This window comes from Cannabis sativa, chromosome X (assembly GCF_029168945.1).
Source record: "Cannabis sativa cultivar Pink pepper isolate KNU-18-1 chromosome X, ASM2916894v1, whole genome shotgun sequence".
In the NCBI taxonomy this organism is placed as follows: Eukaryota; Viridiplantae; Streptophyta; class Magnoliopsida; order Rosales; family Cannabaceae; genus Cannabis; species Cannabis sativa.
Window position 1 is genome coordinate 73,548,413 of NC_083610.1, and position 18,003 is coordinate 73,566,415.

An 18,003-nucleotide genomic window follows, 5' to 3' on the forward strand; every position below is an offset into this window, starting at 1 on the left:
AGTTTGCATGTTGGGAATTTAGAATTTCAGCCTTTTAAATTCTTCAATATATGGACAGAACACCAAGATTTTAGATAGATAGTGTTGGAAAATTGGTTGTACTGGGCTATTTCAAACTATGGTCAAGTTAAAGAGAGTGAGGAAGGTACTTGGGGAGTTTAATAAAATATTGATAGGGGATGTCCAACAAGCTTATATTTCAGCTAAGGTTCATTTTGATCAGCTCCAGCTTCGAATTCAATGTAACATTCATTCCATGGAGCTTTTTGACGAAGAGACAAAGATTAAGGCAACCATGAGTTCTTGTTCTAAAATGATGGAAAGCTACTTGAGACAAAAAAATAAGATTAATTGGTTGTAGTTTGGGGATGAAAACACAACTTATTTTCATGATAGTATTAAATAGCTCAAGGAAACCAATCGTACAGCCTCTTTTGTTGACCATCATGGTAATTTGGTGGATAATAATGATAAGGTGGTCTCACACTACTTAAACCACTTTAAAAGTTTTATGGGAAGTCCTAGTCTAATGACCAAACAAAAAAAGGAGTATCAAGAAGGATTGTTTCATCATGGGTACTACTCTAAATGTTGATCAACAAATTCATTTGATTAAGCCTTTTACTAGTTTTGATGTCAAGAAAGCTCTGTTTAGTATTCTTGATTTAAAAAGTACATGCCCTGATGGTTTTGGCTCAAAAATTTTCAAGGCTTTTTGGGCTGATATTGGTGATGACATCTCGAAAGTTGTTCTTTGAAATAGGGGAAATCCCCTCTCAGCTGAATAACATACTCCTTTCTTTAATCCCTAAGACTAAGAAGCCTTCTAAAGTTGTTGATTATAGATCGATTGCTTGTTGCAGTACTTTTGTACAAATGCATCTCCAAGATGATGTGCAGCAGAATGGCTAATGTGTTACCTTCTCTCGTAAACAGGTATCAAGGTGTCTTTATCAAGAATAGGTCAATTACCCACAATATGCTCATTCTTCAAGACCTACTTCATGGGTATAATAGGAAAGTAATTTCTCCTCGATGTCTCATGAAGATTGATTTGAGCAACGCTTATGACACTATAGACTGAGATTTTTTAGAAGAACTTCTGAAAAGTTACCTCTTCCCACCAGATTCATCAATTGGATCATGACACGCTTAAGGGGTTCTACCTACTCCTTAGTTCTTAATGGTCGTGTGCATAGGAGATTTCAGGGGAAAAGTGGGTTAAGGCAAAGAGATCCCCTCTCTCCTTTACCTTTTGTGTTAGTAATGGAATATCTTACTCGATTATTACTCTTTGATGCTCGTGGTTTAGATTTCAAGTATCATCCTATGTGCAAATCCTTAAAGATAGTCAGTCCTTGCATTGCTGATGATTTGATCTTGTTTTGTAAGGGGACGGTTAAGTCAATTCAGGTAATCCAATAAACTTTTTCTATTTTTAGTAGCTATTTGGGCCTCCATGCTAACCCAAACAAGTCTCATATTTACTTTGGCGTGGTTGATGAAGCAAGTAAACTGGCTATCTGGGATTCGGTTCCTTATGATGAGGGTCAATTCCCTCTCAAGTATCTCAGTGTGACAATGAGGCCAACAAAATAGAAAATAGTAGATTGTAATCATTTTCTTTTGAAGATTCAACCAAAACCTCATAGCTGGGCAAGCATGCATCTCTCATTTACAAGTAGAGTGTGATTCATTCAATCAGTGTTATTGGACATTCGTTGTTATTGGATGAGTATCTTTATGCTTCCACAGAAGTAGTTAATGAGGTTAATAAACTCTGCTGAGACTTTTTGTGGGATGTGAAAGGTAATTCTAGTAAGATGCATCTAACTTCTTGGGATCTTGTCTGCAAACCTAAGAATTATGGAGGTTTGCATTTTCAGGAAGGAATCAAGTGGAACAATGCTTCGATTGCTAGATATATTTAGGCTATTTCAATAAAACAAGATGTTCTGTGGGTTAAATGGATCAATGCTATCTATTTAAAAAACCAATATTTTTGGGTGGTTGATAAGAAAGGTGATGTGAGTTGTTACTGATGCAAACTTCTTAAGCTTGGGAGTGTTTTCACTCGTGACACAATTGTGGATGCTGGAAGAGAGGGAAGATTTTGGGTTATTAAGCTTTACAATTCTTTTCTTACTCCTCATGCTAAAGTAGATAATTGTAAAATAAATTGGTGTAGATTATCCATACCAAAATATAAATTTATTCTCTGGAAAGTCCCTCATAATAACTTATTAACAAAAGATCACCCGTTGGCAAGAGAAATTGCCATGAATTCTACTAGCTGCCCAATTTGTGAGGTTGGTGTTGACTGTCATAATCATCTTTTTTTTTTTTTTTTTTTTTCTTTTTCCAAGCATCTCATCCACGCTATCCATTCTTGGCCAGGTAATGCCATTTGGCCAAACTCTTATCTGAATTTACTTTTGTGGTTAAATGCTAACCGAGATCGCAATCTGCTTCATAAAAGTGTTGAAGCTGTTTGTGCGGCAGTAGTTTATTTTATTTGGTAGAATGAGAATGTTTGTATTTTTTGAGCAAAAATATTTTTTTGATTTCTTATGTGAATAGTTTGATTAGAGTTACACATAAAGCGAGATTAAGACTTGTTAATAGGAGGAATCTCTCTAAGAGGGACCAATAAATCTTTAATTTTGTTTGTAACATGTAAGTAAGTCTGTCTTTTGTTGTTTTGTGGATGCTAATTCATGTAGAATTTGCTATGTTTTGATTAATAAATTTTTCTCCTTTAATAAAAAAAGGATAATAAAAAATAGATGAAAATCTTCCCATATGAATTAAAAAATAGATCCCTCCCATCAATCCAAGAACCTACTCCGCCCAGTTTACCCAAAGCTTAGCCACATTACTGCCCAAAGATCTAGGTTCAAATTTTAGGGCGCACACCCCAAATCTGAAATTTTATATTTGAAAAATCACAACCCTAGTGGTGGAGATCGGCGATGGCATGGGAGAAGGCTATAGAAAGTGGTTTATGTTGGTGATGAAGAGCTTGTCATTGTCGTTAGCCTCGCTGCTCGTCGTCGACGAAATCTGAATAGATCTGCCACTTGTCTCTCTCCCTATAAGTTTGGCCCTTGTTTGTAGACAGGCTCGTTGGTCGAAGCCTCACTCCACAATGGTTGTGATCTGTGCGTGTTGGAAGTCTGACAAGCCAACCTCCAGTTTTAGATTTTGGATCAATGGTGGTGGAAGACGGAGAAGGAGAGAAGACAATAAACAAAGAGCTTGAAAAAGAAAGGTGGTATATTGAGCAGCTAGGGATGGGCTTCTCTATTAGTGTTGTTTTCATGGCCATGGATCTGTGCTCCACGAAGAAGAAGAAGAATAAGGAGAGAGCGACGTGAACAATCAAGGGAGAAAACAAATAAAAAAGAAAAACAAAATAAAAAAATTGAATTTTTTATTTTATTTTTTTAATAATTTTTATTATTTAAATTATTTTTAATTAAAGTTATTATTTGAACCAATTAACCTTCAACATGTGGCATTCTTGTCAGCACTTAACATATCTGTTAAATTAGGTATCGATAGACTTACAAAAATGGTGAACTTGGGAACTATTACTGTCAATTTTCAAGGTTGAGCACTTATCTGCATTAAAGTAAACTTTTTGGGGACTTATACCACAATTTTTCCTTTTAAAAAGATAAAGTGTGTTTCATAATTTTTGTTATTTTTTATTTTAAAAACTAAAAATAGAAATGTGTCACAATTTTTTTTCTTATTTAAGTGAGGAATGAGAAAGGGATGTTAGAGAAAGTGGGTTAGGGTCTAGGGTTCAGGTTTGGGGTCGGGGTTCGGAGGCTGGGCTTGGTGTATAGGTTCGAACTGGGGTCTTACTCGAGGAGCTAGGGGTCATGGTCTAGGTTCGGAACGGTTGCCGGTGGTCGCGGTCCTAGTCGGAGACGGGGGATGGGGTTCGAGGTCCGGACAAGGAGTTGGGGTCTGGGCTCATGGTCGTAATCGGGGTCTAATTGCAAGGTTGAGGTCCAAAATATTGATGAAAAAAAAATACAAATAAACTATAACGGAACAAAAAAAAAAGAGTTTAAATAAATTTGAAAATAACTTATTTTTATTTACAAAATTTTAATTCTCATTTTAAACAATAAAAAATGAAAACATTTTCTAAAACATTACTTTTTTTTAAAAATATTTTTACTTTTTTAATTAAATTTATATAAAATAGATACTTGCTCATCCAATCAATAAAAATAGATATATTATGAATCAATTGTTGTTGAATAAAATATGATTTACCAATCATACTCCCAAATTTGAATTTATAAAAATATTTTTTTTTTCTTCTCAAAAATATGTGCTTAGTAAAGCATTTTGCAATTTAAATTTGAGTATAAATTTAGATGATAACTAATCATTCAATTTGATATAGTTAAAAATTAGTGTATATAATTAGTAATTACACCTTATAATTATTAGAAATTTTCAATTTTAAAATTAATTATTAAATGATATTATTTTTTAGTTGGATTACAAACTATGTAATTATCGCAACAGACCCAAGCACACTACCTAATAAATTTGATTAATTAAATTTTCACTTTGAAAATTGACCATCATCATTTCAACTATTATATCACTAATGGTCAAATCAGTCTAAAGTGATTTTTTTTTTTATATATTTTATTAAAAAATATTTTAATAAACCTGCTTGAAAGGTGAGCATTATGAATTATTTTTCACATACATTTCTCTAGTTTTTATCTCTAAGAATCTGAGTTATAAATTGTGTGTTTATTTATACTTAAACTCATAACTTATTTTGTCATTTAAAAAAAGTGGTATTATTGTGTGTTTACTAACACTTTTTTAATCAGTTTTTTATTTTTAAAAGTAAAAAAGTGAAAAAAAATTTCAAAGACATGTTCTATAAAATTATTTTTACTTTTCAATTTTTTAATTAAGAATCAAAATTTCAAAAACAAAAAAAAATCATTTTCAATATTTTTTTAAACAGTTTTTTTTCTTAATCAATATTTTGGAATTCGATCAGACCCAGACCTAAATCTCCTCACGGCCCTGGAGCTAAATTCGACCTCTGACCTGAACCCGAATCCGACCCCAAACCTAAACCCGACGTAAATAAAATCAATAAATGAATATAAAAATAAACGTTACAGAACACACTTTTATTTTCTGTTTTTAAAATTGAAGTAGTTACAGAACTTATTATTATTTTTTAAAAACAAAAATTTTTAAAACAAAAATTTTACTTTTATTTTGTGATTAAAAAATTAAAAAATAAAAATGTTACCAAAAGACACGATTCAAAAGAACCAAACACACTACCAAATAAATTTATTAACTAAATCAAAAACCCCCCCAAAACCTAACTTGGCGGGAAAATTTGTACGCATTTCTCCATAGCTGAGCTGAGGCGATTTCTCCCAAAATTTATATCCTAGGGTTTTGGAAAATGTTCTCCGCCAGCCAGCCTTCTCCAGCGGTGGTTTCATGTCCTCTCAGTTGGCAGACGCTGGTTCCGCTCCGGCCAAGGTACGTAACCCCATATTACATTTTAATATACGCAAATTGCAAAAAAATTACATAATTCTTGTCAGCTATTTTAATCAATCTCATACCGTACCGTACCGTAATTAATATCACATCTTTTCTTGTCATTTTCTTAAGACCGTGCTTATCACATTTTTTTTCCTTCTCTTTCTTTATTGCATTTGCAGCATTTTGTTTGTTTGTTTGTTTTTCTTAATTTTCTTTATTATTTATTATTTTTGTCTACCTCTATGTGTAACTTTCTCTCTTATAATTTTAATTGAAGAATTTTAGCTTTATCATTAACTGTTTTGACTCAAAATTAGTACTTACTTAACCTACTCTTTAAAGTGATTATTTTAATAAGTGTAATAAGTGGTAAATATATATATATATATATATAAATATATATATATATTTTCGCTTTTACAATATAAAATACTTAGACTTAAAGGTATTTTTTTAAAATCTTTTACATAATTTAAATTAGTTTTTTAAGAAAACAATTAACCCAATTTTAAACTCCAACAAAATTCAATATTTTATAAAAATATTTTATTTATTTTATATTTAAAAGTTACTGTAATTAAAAAGTAAGATGGGAAGATACTAATTAGTTTTACTTTAATAAGTGTTACTTTACAATAATATTATCTTATATACATTTTATTACCTAAAGAAACTAAATAGTATCTTAAACATCTTAAAATTAATTACATTATTAAAACTTTGTTTTAAGTAAATTTTTGTCTTATTTAAAATAAGTTTATGTTGCTTTTTATATTTGTATTGTAGCAACATTTTCAAACATTTTCATTACCTTTCAAACATATTTCATAATTTAATGAGATACAATAAAGTATAAAGTATAAGTGTTTACCACATAATTTATGAGTACAACTATAAAAATAATAATTTTCATAGTATAACTAATTGTACAATGTTTAAAATGCTATTTGGTTACTTTGTTATTTTTTAAAAAATATATTAAAACAACTCTATTAAATAAACTTGTTCTATATATATCATTTAGTAACTCATGAAGTTGGTTACTTATTTAACATATATCTAGATTATTTTGTCTTAAACAACTTTGCAAGTTAATTGTAAGTATATTTAAGAAATTAATAATTATAATTACATATAAAAGTTACTATAGAGCAATAATCATGTATATATAGATACTATTTGGTACCTTTTTAGAAATTACTTTAGAAACCTATTGAAATTGCTCTATAACAGGAGCATAAGAAGAATATAATTTGTTAATTTTTAGTAACTCATAAAATTGGATAGTTTATTAAGTTTCAATCAAATTTAAACTTTGACCATTTTTTTAGTTTTTTTTATTAAAATATATGGTTAATTATTTGAAAAAATAATGCAAAAAATATATACTTCTTACATATCAAAATAACCATCTTAAAAAATAAGTCACAATAATATAATTTGAACCTAAATAATTATATAATAATTATTAATATGGCCAAAAAAAAAGTTTTTTTAATCTTTAAAAAAAACAGAAAGTTTTTTGATAATATTGTAAAATTGAAAAAAAAAAAAAAATAGCTGTCAAAATTCAAATAATTGAATCCGTACCTTTAGTATTCAAGAAAAACTAAGCAAAATAATAAAAGAAAATGAAAAAGAAAAGGAAATTGTTTGTCAGAGGACCAGCGGTATTTTATTATGCAAATAGGCGGTATTACTATTAAAATCGGCAGTAATTTGAATAATAAAATTCCCGGGCAGAATTTTATAATTAAAATGAAATTTGTGTCACCTGATGTAAATTTCTCTACATTTTACTACCTTCTCCCAGTATTGCCTAATCTTCTTTTTCCATTTTGAGCGAGCAAAGGAGGAAGGAACTCCATATTCCATTAGATAATTCGATTTTTAATGGGTTGTTTCTCTAAGTTGTTCAAGTTTGATATATATATATATATATATATATATATGCATATATAAAATTTTTCATGATTTTATAGTCATCTTTCCGTTGCTTTTGCAGGGTCGTAATAGTGACTGGTTATTCCAGTGACTGTGAAGCAGATTAATTAGTTAGGCTCATCATTCTGGTGATGAAAATCGAATTTTGTGATCAATGGTGTTGAAACTTCCAACACTTGCATCAAAATCATCATGTCATTCCAACGTACTTTTATTTTGTGATCAATGTTACTTTTATTTTGTATTATTTATATATAATTTTCTAATTTTGGGAAACCTTGTCCTTGCATTGGACTTTAGAACAGTTTGTGTGTCCAATTTTTCAAGTATGGTGTATCATTGATAACTCATAGGAAACAATTTTTATAACTTTAGATGTTTTAGCCTTTAATTAAAAATCTAGTGAAAAATATAAGTACAACAACAACAATTTTTTGAGCTAGAATAGTGTCATTGTCTATTGTGAGAAATGTTCAGTTCTGTAAATACCATTTTCAAATATCTTGAAGAAAGTTTAAAATGACTTTTGTATGTTGTTAGTGCGTGCAAAATGTCAAATATTTACTTAAATAAGTATTTTTTTTTTTTTTTTTGCATGGAGTGATGGATTTATGAATTTTGACAGTCTTCAAACTCTGCTTTTTAGCACTCTTGTGGAAAGTATCAAATGGATTTTAGATAGCCCGATCCAGTCAGATATAGTTAACCTTGCTTATTTTCAGAAGGTAGTTTTTGATGGGTATGTTTGAGTTTGAGATTTTACTTAATGCATTTATTTCCTTGTAGTTATCTGGGCAAATCAGTTTTGATGCAAGTGTTGCGCTTATTTTACATACTATGTTTTGGTGTACTTTAAATGAGTTGTGAGTTGAGATTAGCATTTCATCAATATTTAGTTTGACTCGGGTAAAAGAATAGACAATTTTAATTTTTATGGTAGGAGCATGTCTTTCGGCACCATGAGAAAGTAACAAATAATTATTTAAATTATTTTATATGACATTGTAAAGTGTAATTATTTAAAACCTGTCACAAATTTACTTAAAATTATTAGAGTTAGTCTCACGTTATTAATGTGTAAAAATAAATTATTAAATATAAGATGAACGAGTTATTTTTTTCCATTGTCAATTGGTTTTGAGATAGAATCTCATTCATCTTATTCCACATTCTAACACGGGAGCTAAACTACAAATTTTTTAACGTACACACCCGATAAAATAAAATCTTTATGTATGTATTGGAAAATTTTTGTCCTACACTCCTGATGGAGTATTTTGGTAGAACCTTTTATTTGTTTCGGCATATAGACAAAATTTTAGTTTAATATTTTTCATGATTGTTTGTGTATGTTGTAGTTATTTAAAATTGCATGTAAGTTTTTAGAGAATTTTGAATAGTTTATAGTGACGATAATAAGGTTCAAATAGTTATTTATTACGTATATAAGAAAAATTAATTGCAGGTACAATATAATATTTAAATCTTATTTTCGGCATTATAAACTATTCAAAAAATTTTAAAAGTTTATAGGTGGTCTTAAATAATTATAACATGGTTATTAAAAAAAAAATCAACTAATTTTCTTTTCTTAAATACATAAATAAACGGATGAACATCTCTTTAGAAGGTGTACTATAAGCTTACTCTTTATATTGTATAACAAGGTACATTTAATTATAGTTATTTAGAATATTCAACAATTTTGAATTAATTTTGAGAAATTTAATTTGCGTACACTACACTAATATCAAAAATGATAGTTTGAATTGAAATAAAATTTTTTTGTAATAATTGATAAACAGTTCATAAAAAAAATATAAATGGTAAAAATGTAAAAGGAAACAATTTTTTTTTCAATAAAAATATAAAAAAGTGCAATGTAAGGTAATTTGTACAGAGGCTATTACAAAAATATGAGAAATAAAATGCAAGTTTTTATATATATGGCATAAAAATTTAAGTATACAAAATATGATATTTTTCTAAAAACTTAAGAATATGGAATTATAGTAAATGGCCTTAAATCATAGGACTATATTAATTTATGTCCTCATTTCAAAAAAATATAGCAAATGACCATAAATCATAACACTATGTTAGTAAATGTCCTCATTTCAAAATCATTATTTTTTTTTATTTCTTTAGAATTAGAAGCAAATTATTTAAACATTATAGTATATCTATATTAGTTTTGTTAAAATCTTTTTTATTTAAAAGTTATGTCAATTTTTTAAATTTTTTATGAGTTGTTTTGGGTTGTCGGTATATAGATTTTGTTGTACGGTATATTTCTATTTTGTTGTATGGTATATTATTATTCTTAGATGATATTTATTTTTTATTATGATATGTATAATAGTGATAGATAATTTTATTAGCATAATAAAAATATTTTAATGTATGTATATAATTTTATTGCCATGCTACATATATTTAATTATTATTTTTATATTTTTTGATTGTATGATTATTTATTTTAAATAATATTTAATTAGTTTTTATTTTATTATATACAATGGTCTGGTATATATACTTTAATTGTGGTATATAATTTGGTTAGTATAGTATACATATATATATATATTAGTAATCTATATTTTTTTTTATTATTATTTTTTGTATATATGTTTTGGTGAATGGTATATGTATTTTTTGTTATACAATATATAATTTTTTTAAATAATATTTAAGTTCTATTTTCTATTATACTTTTGTTGACATGATATATAATTTTATTAGCATCCTATATATTTTTATTTTTATTTGTTATTATTATATATATTTCTATTGTAAGGTATTTATTTTATGTTATATGATATATAAATTTTATTGTATAGTATATCATTTTATTTTAGATAATGCATGTTTACTTTTTATTTTTGTATACATAAAGGTGATATATAATTTTGTTAATATGATATGTATAATTTTTTTTAATAATATTATAAATTATTTTGTTTTACTTTTTATTGTAGGTATATACGTTTTCTTGTATGGTATATAGTTTTTGTTGTCTATAATATACCATTTATTTAATATGATATTTAGTTTCTACTTTATTATACATACATTTTTTGGTTTGTATTCATATTTTAATGGTAGTATATATAATTTTGTTAGTATAATATATATATATTTTGAGTATTAATTTAGTATTATTATAATTTCTTTGTGGTATATAATTTTATTAATACGATATATTAATTTTCAGTACTACAATATATCTAATACTGCTGTATATATTTAAATGATCTAATATATTTATTTATTTTTGTTACAATATAATAATATGCAATACTAAAAAAATTATATAAGCTAATTTTATTATTATATACTTTTTTTAAAAAATATGTGATAAATGTATTTTTATAATTTTTATTAGCTAATTTATTAGATTTAGTCATTTTCTTAATTTTTTTAAAAAATGGACATTTACTAACTTAGTTTTCAAATTTAGGGCCATTTTGCATCTCAACCCAAAAAATTATTATATATAAGGAGAAATGTCATAAAAAATTTTAAAATTGTGTTTTTTTTTTCTTTTTTTTTTTTTTAAAATTAAAATACTAGAATAAAAAAAATGACGTAAGTGTTTTTTTTTTTTACAAAAATTGAAGGAATACTAAAATAATTTTATTAAGACGATAAATTAATAAATCAATTTATTCTATATAATCAAAAACTGGTTTCTTAACGAAAAAAATTAGTTACAAATACCCAAACTCATATAAATTTTACATGCTTCTTAGAAGCTCTAAGACTTGACCTCCAACCTAGTATCAAAATTAAAACCAACACAAGACTAAAATTAAAGCTAGTTACAAATTTTTGAGAAGCTCCAAGACTCAATTATTAACTCACTATACAAAACAGTCACTGTCCACTAAAACAAAATATTAGCTTCAATAAAAATAGAAAATAGAATGAGAATATTCAACATAATTGCCATCATCGTTGGAAAATTTATCGCTACCAAAAAGTCAATGTAATTAGACATTGAAGTTGTCACCGATGTTGGACGTTGGAGTTGTCGCCAGAGTTGGACCTTAGAATTTGACAAAGAGAAATTCATAATATCTAGTTTAAAATATGACACCGTTAATCAAATTAAAACCAAATCTTAGAACCAGATACGTATAATAACAAAAACAATAATTTAATACAAAAACCAGTTTCATTTACAATCAACTAAACAGTGAACAAACATATGACCCCTAAAGTATTGAAAAGATATATCAATTACAAAAATCAGTTACTTAAAAAAGAAAAACAACACATACCATAAAATATTTTTTAACAATGACTTTAAACTAAATAACAAAAACTCGTTACACCAAAAAACTTAACAAAAATTTGATACAGAGAAACGTTAAACAATTAAATTAAAAATTAACTCACATAAACCAATTAGCTAAATAACTAAAACAAAAATTAAATATAAAAACCAATTACTAAATTCAATTAATTAAAATAAAAATATAAGAAACCTAAAACAATAAAATGATATATTGAAACAAAAAAACTAGTTAATTAAAAAAAATATACCATCATAAGAGAATTCTTAACATATAAATAAACTTAAATCTTTGAAACATGTTGCATTAACTAACCAAATAAAATTTTTGATACAGAGGAATTAATTACATTAAACAACCAATTGAATATCATATGAAAAGAAACCAATTACATCGAACAAACACGAAAACCAATTAAAATCTTAAAGAGAAAAGCTAATTACATAAAAAATTGAACAAACATAAAACAACTAAACAATAAAAAAAATTGAAACACAAAAACGAGTTAGTTAAAAAAATATATAGCACATTATTTTTTATTTTAACAAATAATTTAGAAAATTAAATTATCAGATGCCAATTTTACTTATCATCTAGTTAAAAATTTCACACAACGAAACCAGATTCCCAAAATAACAAAAGAAAAAACAAAACTTAAAGCTTAATTACGTACAATAACAAACCAGTTTCAAACATGTGAATCCTCGTAACAAAAATCATAACAAAACATAAAATAATAAATAAAGAAGATAATTGAAACCAGTTCATCAACTAACCATATGGACAAAAAATACCCACACAGATAGGGGTGGGCCTGAGTTGAAATAGGCTATAGGCAAACAAAAATTTTTAGGCCCTTACTATAAAGATAAATAGTATTTCTAAAAATTATTAAAAAATATATATATTTTTTAAAAGATATTTTTTTTATTTGGGCCCCTAAAATGAGTGGGCCCTAGGCGCGGGCCTAGCCTGCCTATACCTAGGGCCGACCTTGCACATAGAGATAAAATAAATGTTGGAGTAAACCTCCACTTACACTGATAAACAAACTTAATACAAGGACAGAAAAGTAAATACATGCAAATCCCTATTTTGGCCTTCGACCTCTAGAATCCCTAACACAAATTAGTTAGAATGGATTAGGTTAATCCACACCTAACTAATTTCTGTAACTAAATTAACTAACAAATTACAGAGACAAAAGGCTGAACCCTAGATCTATATATACCTGCATCAGACACACAACCAGATACGGTTGAGGGCTCTGCTTCAAGATCCAGAGGTGATTCACTTGAAGGAGGAGGAGTTGATGATCTCACATGCACAAGAAAAACAAACAGAGAGTTAGAGATTGTGAGAGAGAGGGATTAAACACTAAATACATGTATTAAAATAAGAGATTACCAGTCAGAAATTACCTGTGACTTGGAATCTCCATTGTTGTACTTCTGATCAGCAAGAAATAGTGGAATCGAGCTCTCAAACTTGAGGAGTAGCTCAAACGGAGACGTAGCCAATTTATTGGTGAACTTCGGGAAAAATTCTGGTGTTTTCTAAACCTAATTTCTTTCTATTTGTGTGTGTGTTTGAGGATAGATCAGATCTTGTTAGATCTGATCTTGGCTTTGTATTGAGATTTCTGGGTTATCGAGGGCTAGGGTTCGAGTTTCTCAGAGAGAAACTCTCTGCTAGGGTTTCGAGGAAAAAACCTAAAAAAGGAAGTGATTGAGAAGCTTCTGGAGTATTGGGTTTTGTTCAAAGGCAAAACGGAGTCGGTTTGACTCAGCTGACTTTGAAAAGTCAGGAACAGGGAAAGGTCAAAATTGACCTTGGTAAAACTGATTTGTTTATTTGTTGGTGTAGGGTAAAGTTGGAAAAGACTTAAAATTTCCTACAATGGTATCAGAGCTTGGTTAAAGTTTGAAAATTCAACATTCAAACTAATCAGGAAGGAAGAAAACTCAAGCAAGAAATCAAGAAACACAAACAAGAACTTCAAGAACTCAATCTGATCAAACTGAAATCTTTAACAAAGGATTTCTGTGACATTTCCTTAATTAATCTTTATAACTAAATTGCTTATTATTTATCTTTATCTGATTTTATCTGATTTCATTAATCATGAGCAATTTAAAGGTAGACATTGACAAATTCGATGGTTATGGTGATTATAGGATTTAGAGGAGAAAGATTAAGTCACTCTTGGCTCAACAGAAGCTGTTGAGAGTGCTTAATGACCCTATAGAATGGCCAGAAGGGACTACTAAGATTCAACAAGAAGAATACTTGGAAACAACAACTGGTATCATGATATTCAACTTATCAGATGCCATTATCAGACTGATAGACAAGGAAAAAACCCCTGCCCAGATTTGGAAGAAACTGGAAGAATAGTTTCAACAAAAATCCTTAACCAACAAGATTTTCTTGAAGGAAAGGATCTTTGGATTTAAGATGAGTTCATCCAAAACTCTTGATCAAAATTTGGATGAATTCTTAAGGATGCATATTGAACTTGAAAATTCTGGGGAAAATGAGGCTCTAAGTGATGAAAACCAGGCTATAATTATCCTAAACTCTTTACCTGAATCCTATAGGGAAGTTAAGACTGCTATTAAGTATGGAAGGACATCAATAACCCTAAAGGAGGTGATCTCTGCCCTAAAATCTAAAGACTTAGAGATGAGAACAGAGAAAGGTGGAAACTCAAATGGTGAAGTCAATTTGAGTAGGGGCAGACCAGGTCCAAGAAAACCTTGGAATAACAGAGGCAGAAGTCAAGGCAGAAATTCAAGCAAACCAGGAGGACAACAAAGAGGTAGATCTAATTCTAACACTAGAAATGCTGATGAAACTAATGGTTGTTACAATCGTGGCAAACCTGGGCATTTTAAAAGAGATTGTTATTTCTTAAAAAGAAATAACATACAAAAACCACATGGACAGGGAGATTCTAAACACTCAAACTCTAAGAACAAACCTGATATGCATGATGCTAATTTGACTGATGGATATGAAAGTGGTGAAGTGTACCAAGTTGGACCATCCATCAAAGATGAATGGATCCTTGACTCTGGTTGCACTTTCCACATGACTAATAATAAGAATTTTATGTTTGATTTCAGGAAATCTAATGGTGGTAGAGTTATACTTGGAAACAACCAAACCTGTGACATACAAGGATCTGGTTCTATTAGTTTCAAGATGTATGATGGCATGGTCAGTGTGACAGTCAGTAGTCCCGTGATCCGTAAGGGGAAATACCGGGTAAGCTGTGCAATCCCACATCGCCTGGGGAAGGTCAAGTGGGATGATTCTGAGACTGTGTAGGTATGAGACTATACAGTTGAAGATGGCTTAAATGGATTGATTGGTACTACCTATGTCAACAAGGTACATCTTGTTTTTCGGTAGCCCATCACGAAAGAACTCCAAGGTTAAGCGTGCTTGGCCTGGGACAATTTCAGGATGGGTGACCTTCTGGGAAGTTTTCCCAGGAAGCGTGCGAGTGAGGACAAAGCACGCTGGAAACACTCGTGTTGGTTTGTAGGATCAGTCATCAATCCAGGAAGTAGCCAGAGTGGCGTACTCGTGTATAAGAGCCATTCATTCCGTGGGTGTAAGGGCCCAATGGAGGCTTGAAGCGGGGACGTTACAAATGGTATCAGAGCCTTGACCCAGCCGGAAGTGTGGTCGACGAGGACGTCGGACCCCGTAAGGGGGGGTGATTGTGACAGTCAGTAGTCCCGTGATCCGTAAGGGGAAATACCGGGTAAGCTGTGCAATCCCACATCGCCTGGGGAAGGTCAAGTGGGATGATTCTGAGACTGTGTAGGTATGGGACTACACAGTTGAAGAGGGCTTAAATGGATTGATTGGTACTACCTATGTCAACAAGGTGCATCTTGTTTTTCGGTAGCCCATCACGAAAGAACTCCAAAGTTAAGCGTGCTTGGCTTGGGGTAATTTAAGGATGGGTGACCTCCTGGGAAGTTTTCCCAGGAAGCGTGCGAGTGAGGACAAAGCATGCTGGAAACACTCGTGTTGGTCTGTAGGGTCAGTCATCAATCCAGGAAGCAGCCAGAGTGGCGTACTCGTGTATAAGAGCCATTCATTCCGTGGGTGTAAGGGCCCAATGGAGGCTTGAAGCGGGGACGTTACAGTCAGGACCCTAAGTGAAGTTAGATATGTTCCTAACCTAGCCAGGAACCTAATTTCACTAAGTGTTCTAGATGACCAAGGAATTGTAAGAAAAATTGAAGCCGGACAAATGAAAATTAGTAGGGGAGCCCTAACTATCATGAAAGGACACAAAGATGGAGGCTTATACTACCTAAAAGGCACACCAGTAGTACCCTGTAACTATACTGCTCACAATAGCAGTGATGACTCTAATGCTATGACTTGGCACAGAAGGCTAGGGCATATTAGTGAGAAGGGCTTGCAACTAATGAGTGAACAGAAACTCCTAGGTAAGGACAAGGTTAGTAAACTTGATTTTTGTGAGTGTTGTGTTCTTGGAAAATATCATAGACTGAAATTTTCCACTGGCACACACAACACTAAGAAAATCCTAGAGTATGTTCACAGTGGAGAACATAAAAATAAGGCTTTTTCTAAATTTACACAGTGGAGAACACTTGTTGAAAATTTAACCAATGAAAAATTAAAAACTCTAAGGACTGACAATGGATTAGAATTTTGTAATGAGGAGTTTAACCATTATTGTAAACAAAATGGCATACAGAGACACAGGACAGTTAGGATAACACCCCAACAGAATGGAGTTGCAGAAAGAATGAACAGAACAATACTCAACAAAGTGAGATGCTTGCTGTTACAATCAGGGTTATCCCAAGGATTCTGGGGAGAAGCAGCTTTAACAGCTGTTTATTTGATCAACAGAAGTCCATCCAGTGCAAATGGATTCAAAACTCCTAAAGAAAAATGGTCTGGTAAACCTCCTAACTTATCTAATCTTAGAGTATTTGGTTGTGCAACATATGCACACCAAAGTGTTATGAAATGTGTTTTTCTAGGGTATCCTGAGGGAGTTAAAGGTTATAGGCTTTGGGTTTGGGAACAAAGAGGTTTTAAAACCATTAATAGCAGGGATGTAATATTTAAGGAAGATGTTTTTCCATGTTTGCCTATTACATCTAACCCTACTGCAGGTACAAAAAAGACTAACAATGCAGGTAGCAATACTGAGGATAGAACTGGATCTATTCAGGTGGAACAAACAGGGAACACACCTGAATAAAATCAGGAAGAACAGGTTCAGGTGGAACCTGGGGACCAGGTTCAGGTGGAACCTGATGTTGACAACACTGGCCTTATTGATGAAGGGACTCAAGAAGACGGGAGATTATCAATTGGTCAGGGACAGAGGCAGAAGGGTACCAAGACCTTGTTGGGTTTTGTGCCCTAAATAAAACCCATTTCAATATAATCAGATTTACTTATTAATAAAGATCAGAAATAACATTTTATGCTGCATGGTTCACATGATTTATTTCATGATTATATATATATATATATAATGTATGAATTCTATTTAAGTCCAGAACATATGAATTTGTTAATGATTATAGTGTTGTCTGCACAGTGGAATATAATCTTAATTGTATGTTTGAAAGTTTATTCCCTGATTTGTTAGAACACTGGATTTAGACTGACATGGTATAATCAGCGATAAGTATTCTTACACCTTGGAAAAGTGTTATGTCCTTTCTAGGACATTGGTAAAGTTTACCAGTATCGGATGTATGGAGTATACATCGGAAGGGACCGATATTGAACTTTGATTAGATATATTAGAATTTACCGTAATATCTATTCAATTCAATATCACATGTTGATCCTAGATCAAATGATCTTAATCCTAATATGATTAGGTTCAATCTCAAGAATGTTATTCGTGTTCTTTGATTTGTTAGTTAAGCCTACTTTTGGGTCAGGGTGATACGTACATTTTAGGAACACGATAGAGCAATTGAGTGGGAGCGCTAACATAAATATGGAATCTATAGCTTCTATTTAGCGAATAGAAAGTAAAGGATGATTTCCTTCGAGCTTAACCAAACGAAAATAAATGGTGGAGTACTCATTTCACTTAGCTAAAATATCATTTAGGGTTAAGTGTTTTAAGGATAAAATACATTGTAGGGTGTTACGGTAATTTAATCCCTTTACAAGTGTA

General features: G+C 30.3%; 1 protein-coding gene across 1 annotated transcript; it reads left to right on the forward strand.

Moving 5' to 3' along the window:
• The first annotated feature begins 572 nt into the window (after nt 1–572).
• LOC115695027 (uncharacterized) lies at nt 573–14,195 on the forward strand. Its single transcript, XM_030622126.1, has 4 exons — nt 573–729; nt 864–1,008; nt 1,128–1,413; nt 13,983–14,195. Exons 1-4 carry the CDS (start codon nt 573–575, stop codon nt 14,193–14,195), a joined length of 801 nt encoding a protein of 266 aa, XP_030477986.1.
• Nucleotides 14,196–18,003: the final 3,808 nt, after the last annotated feature.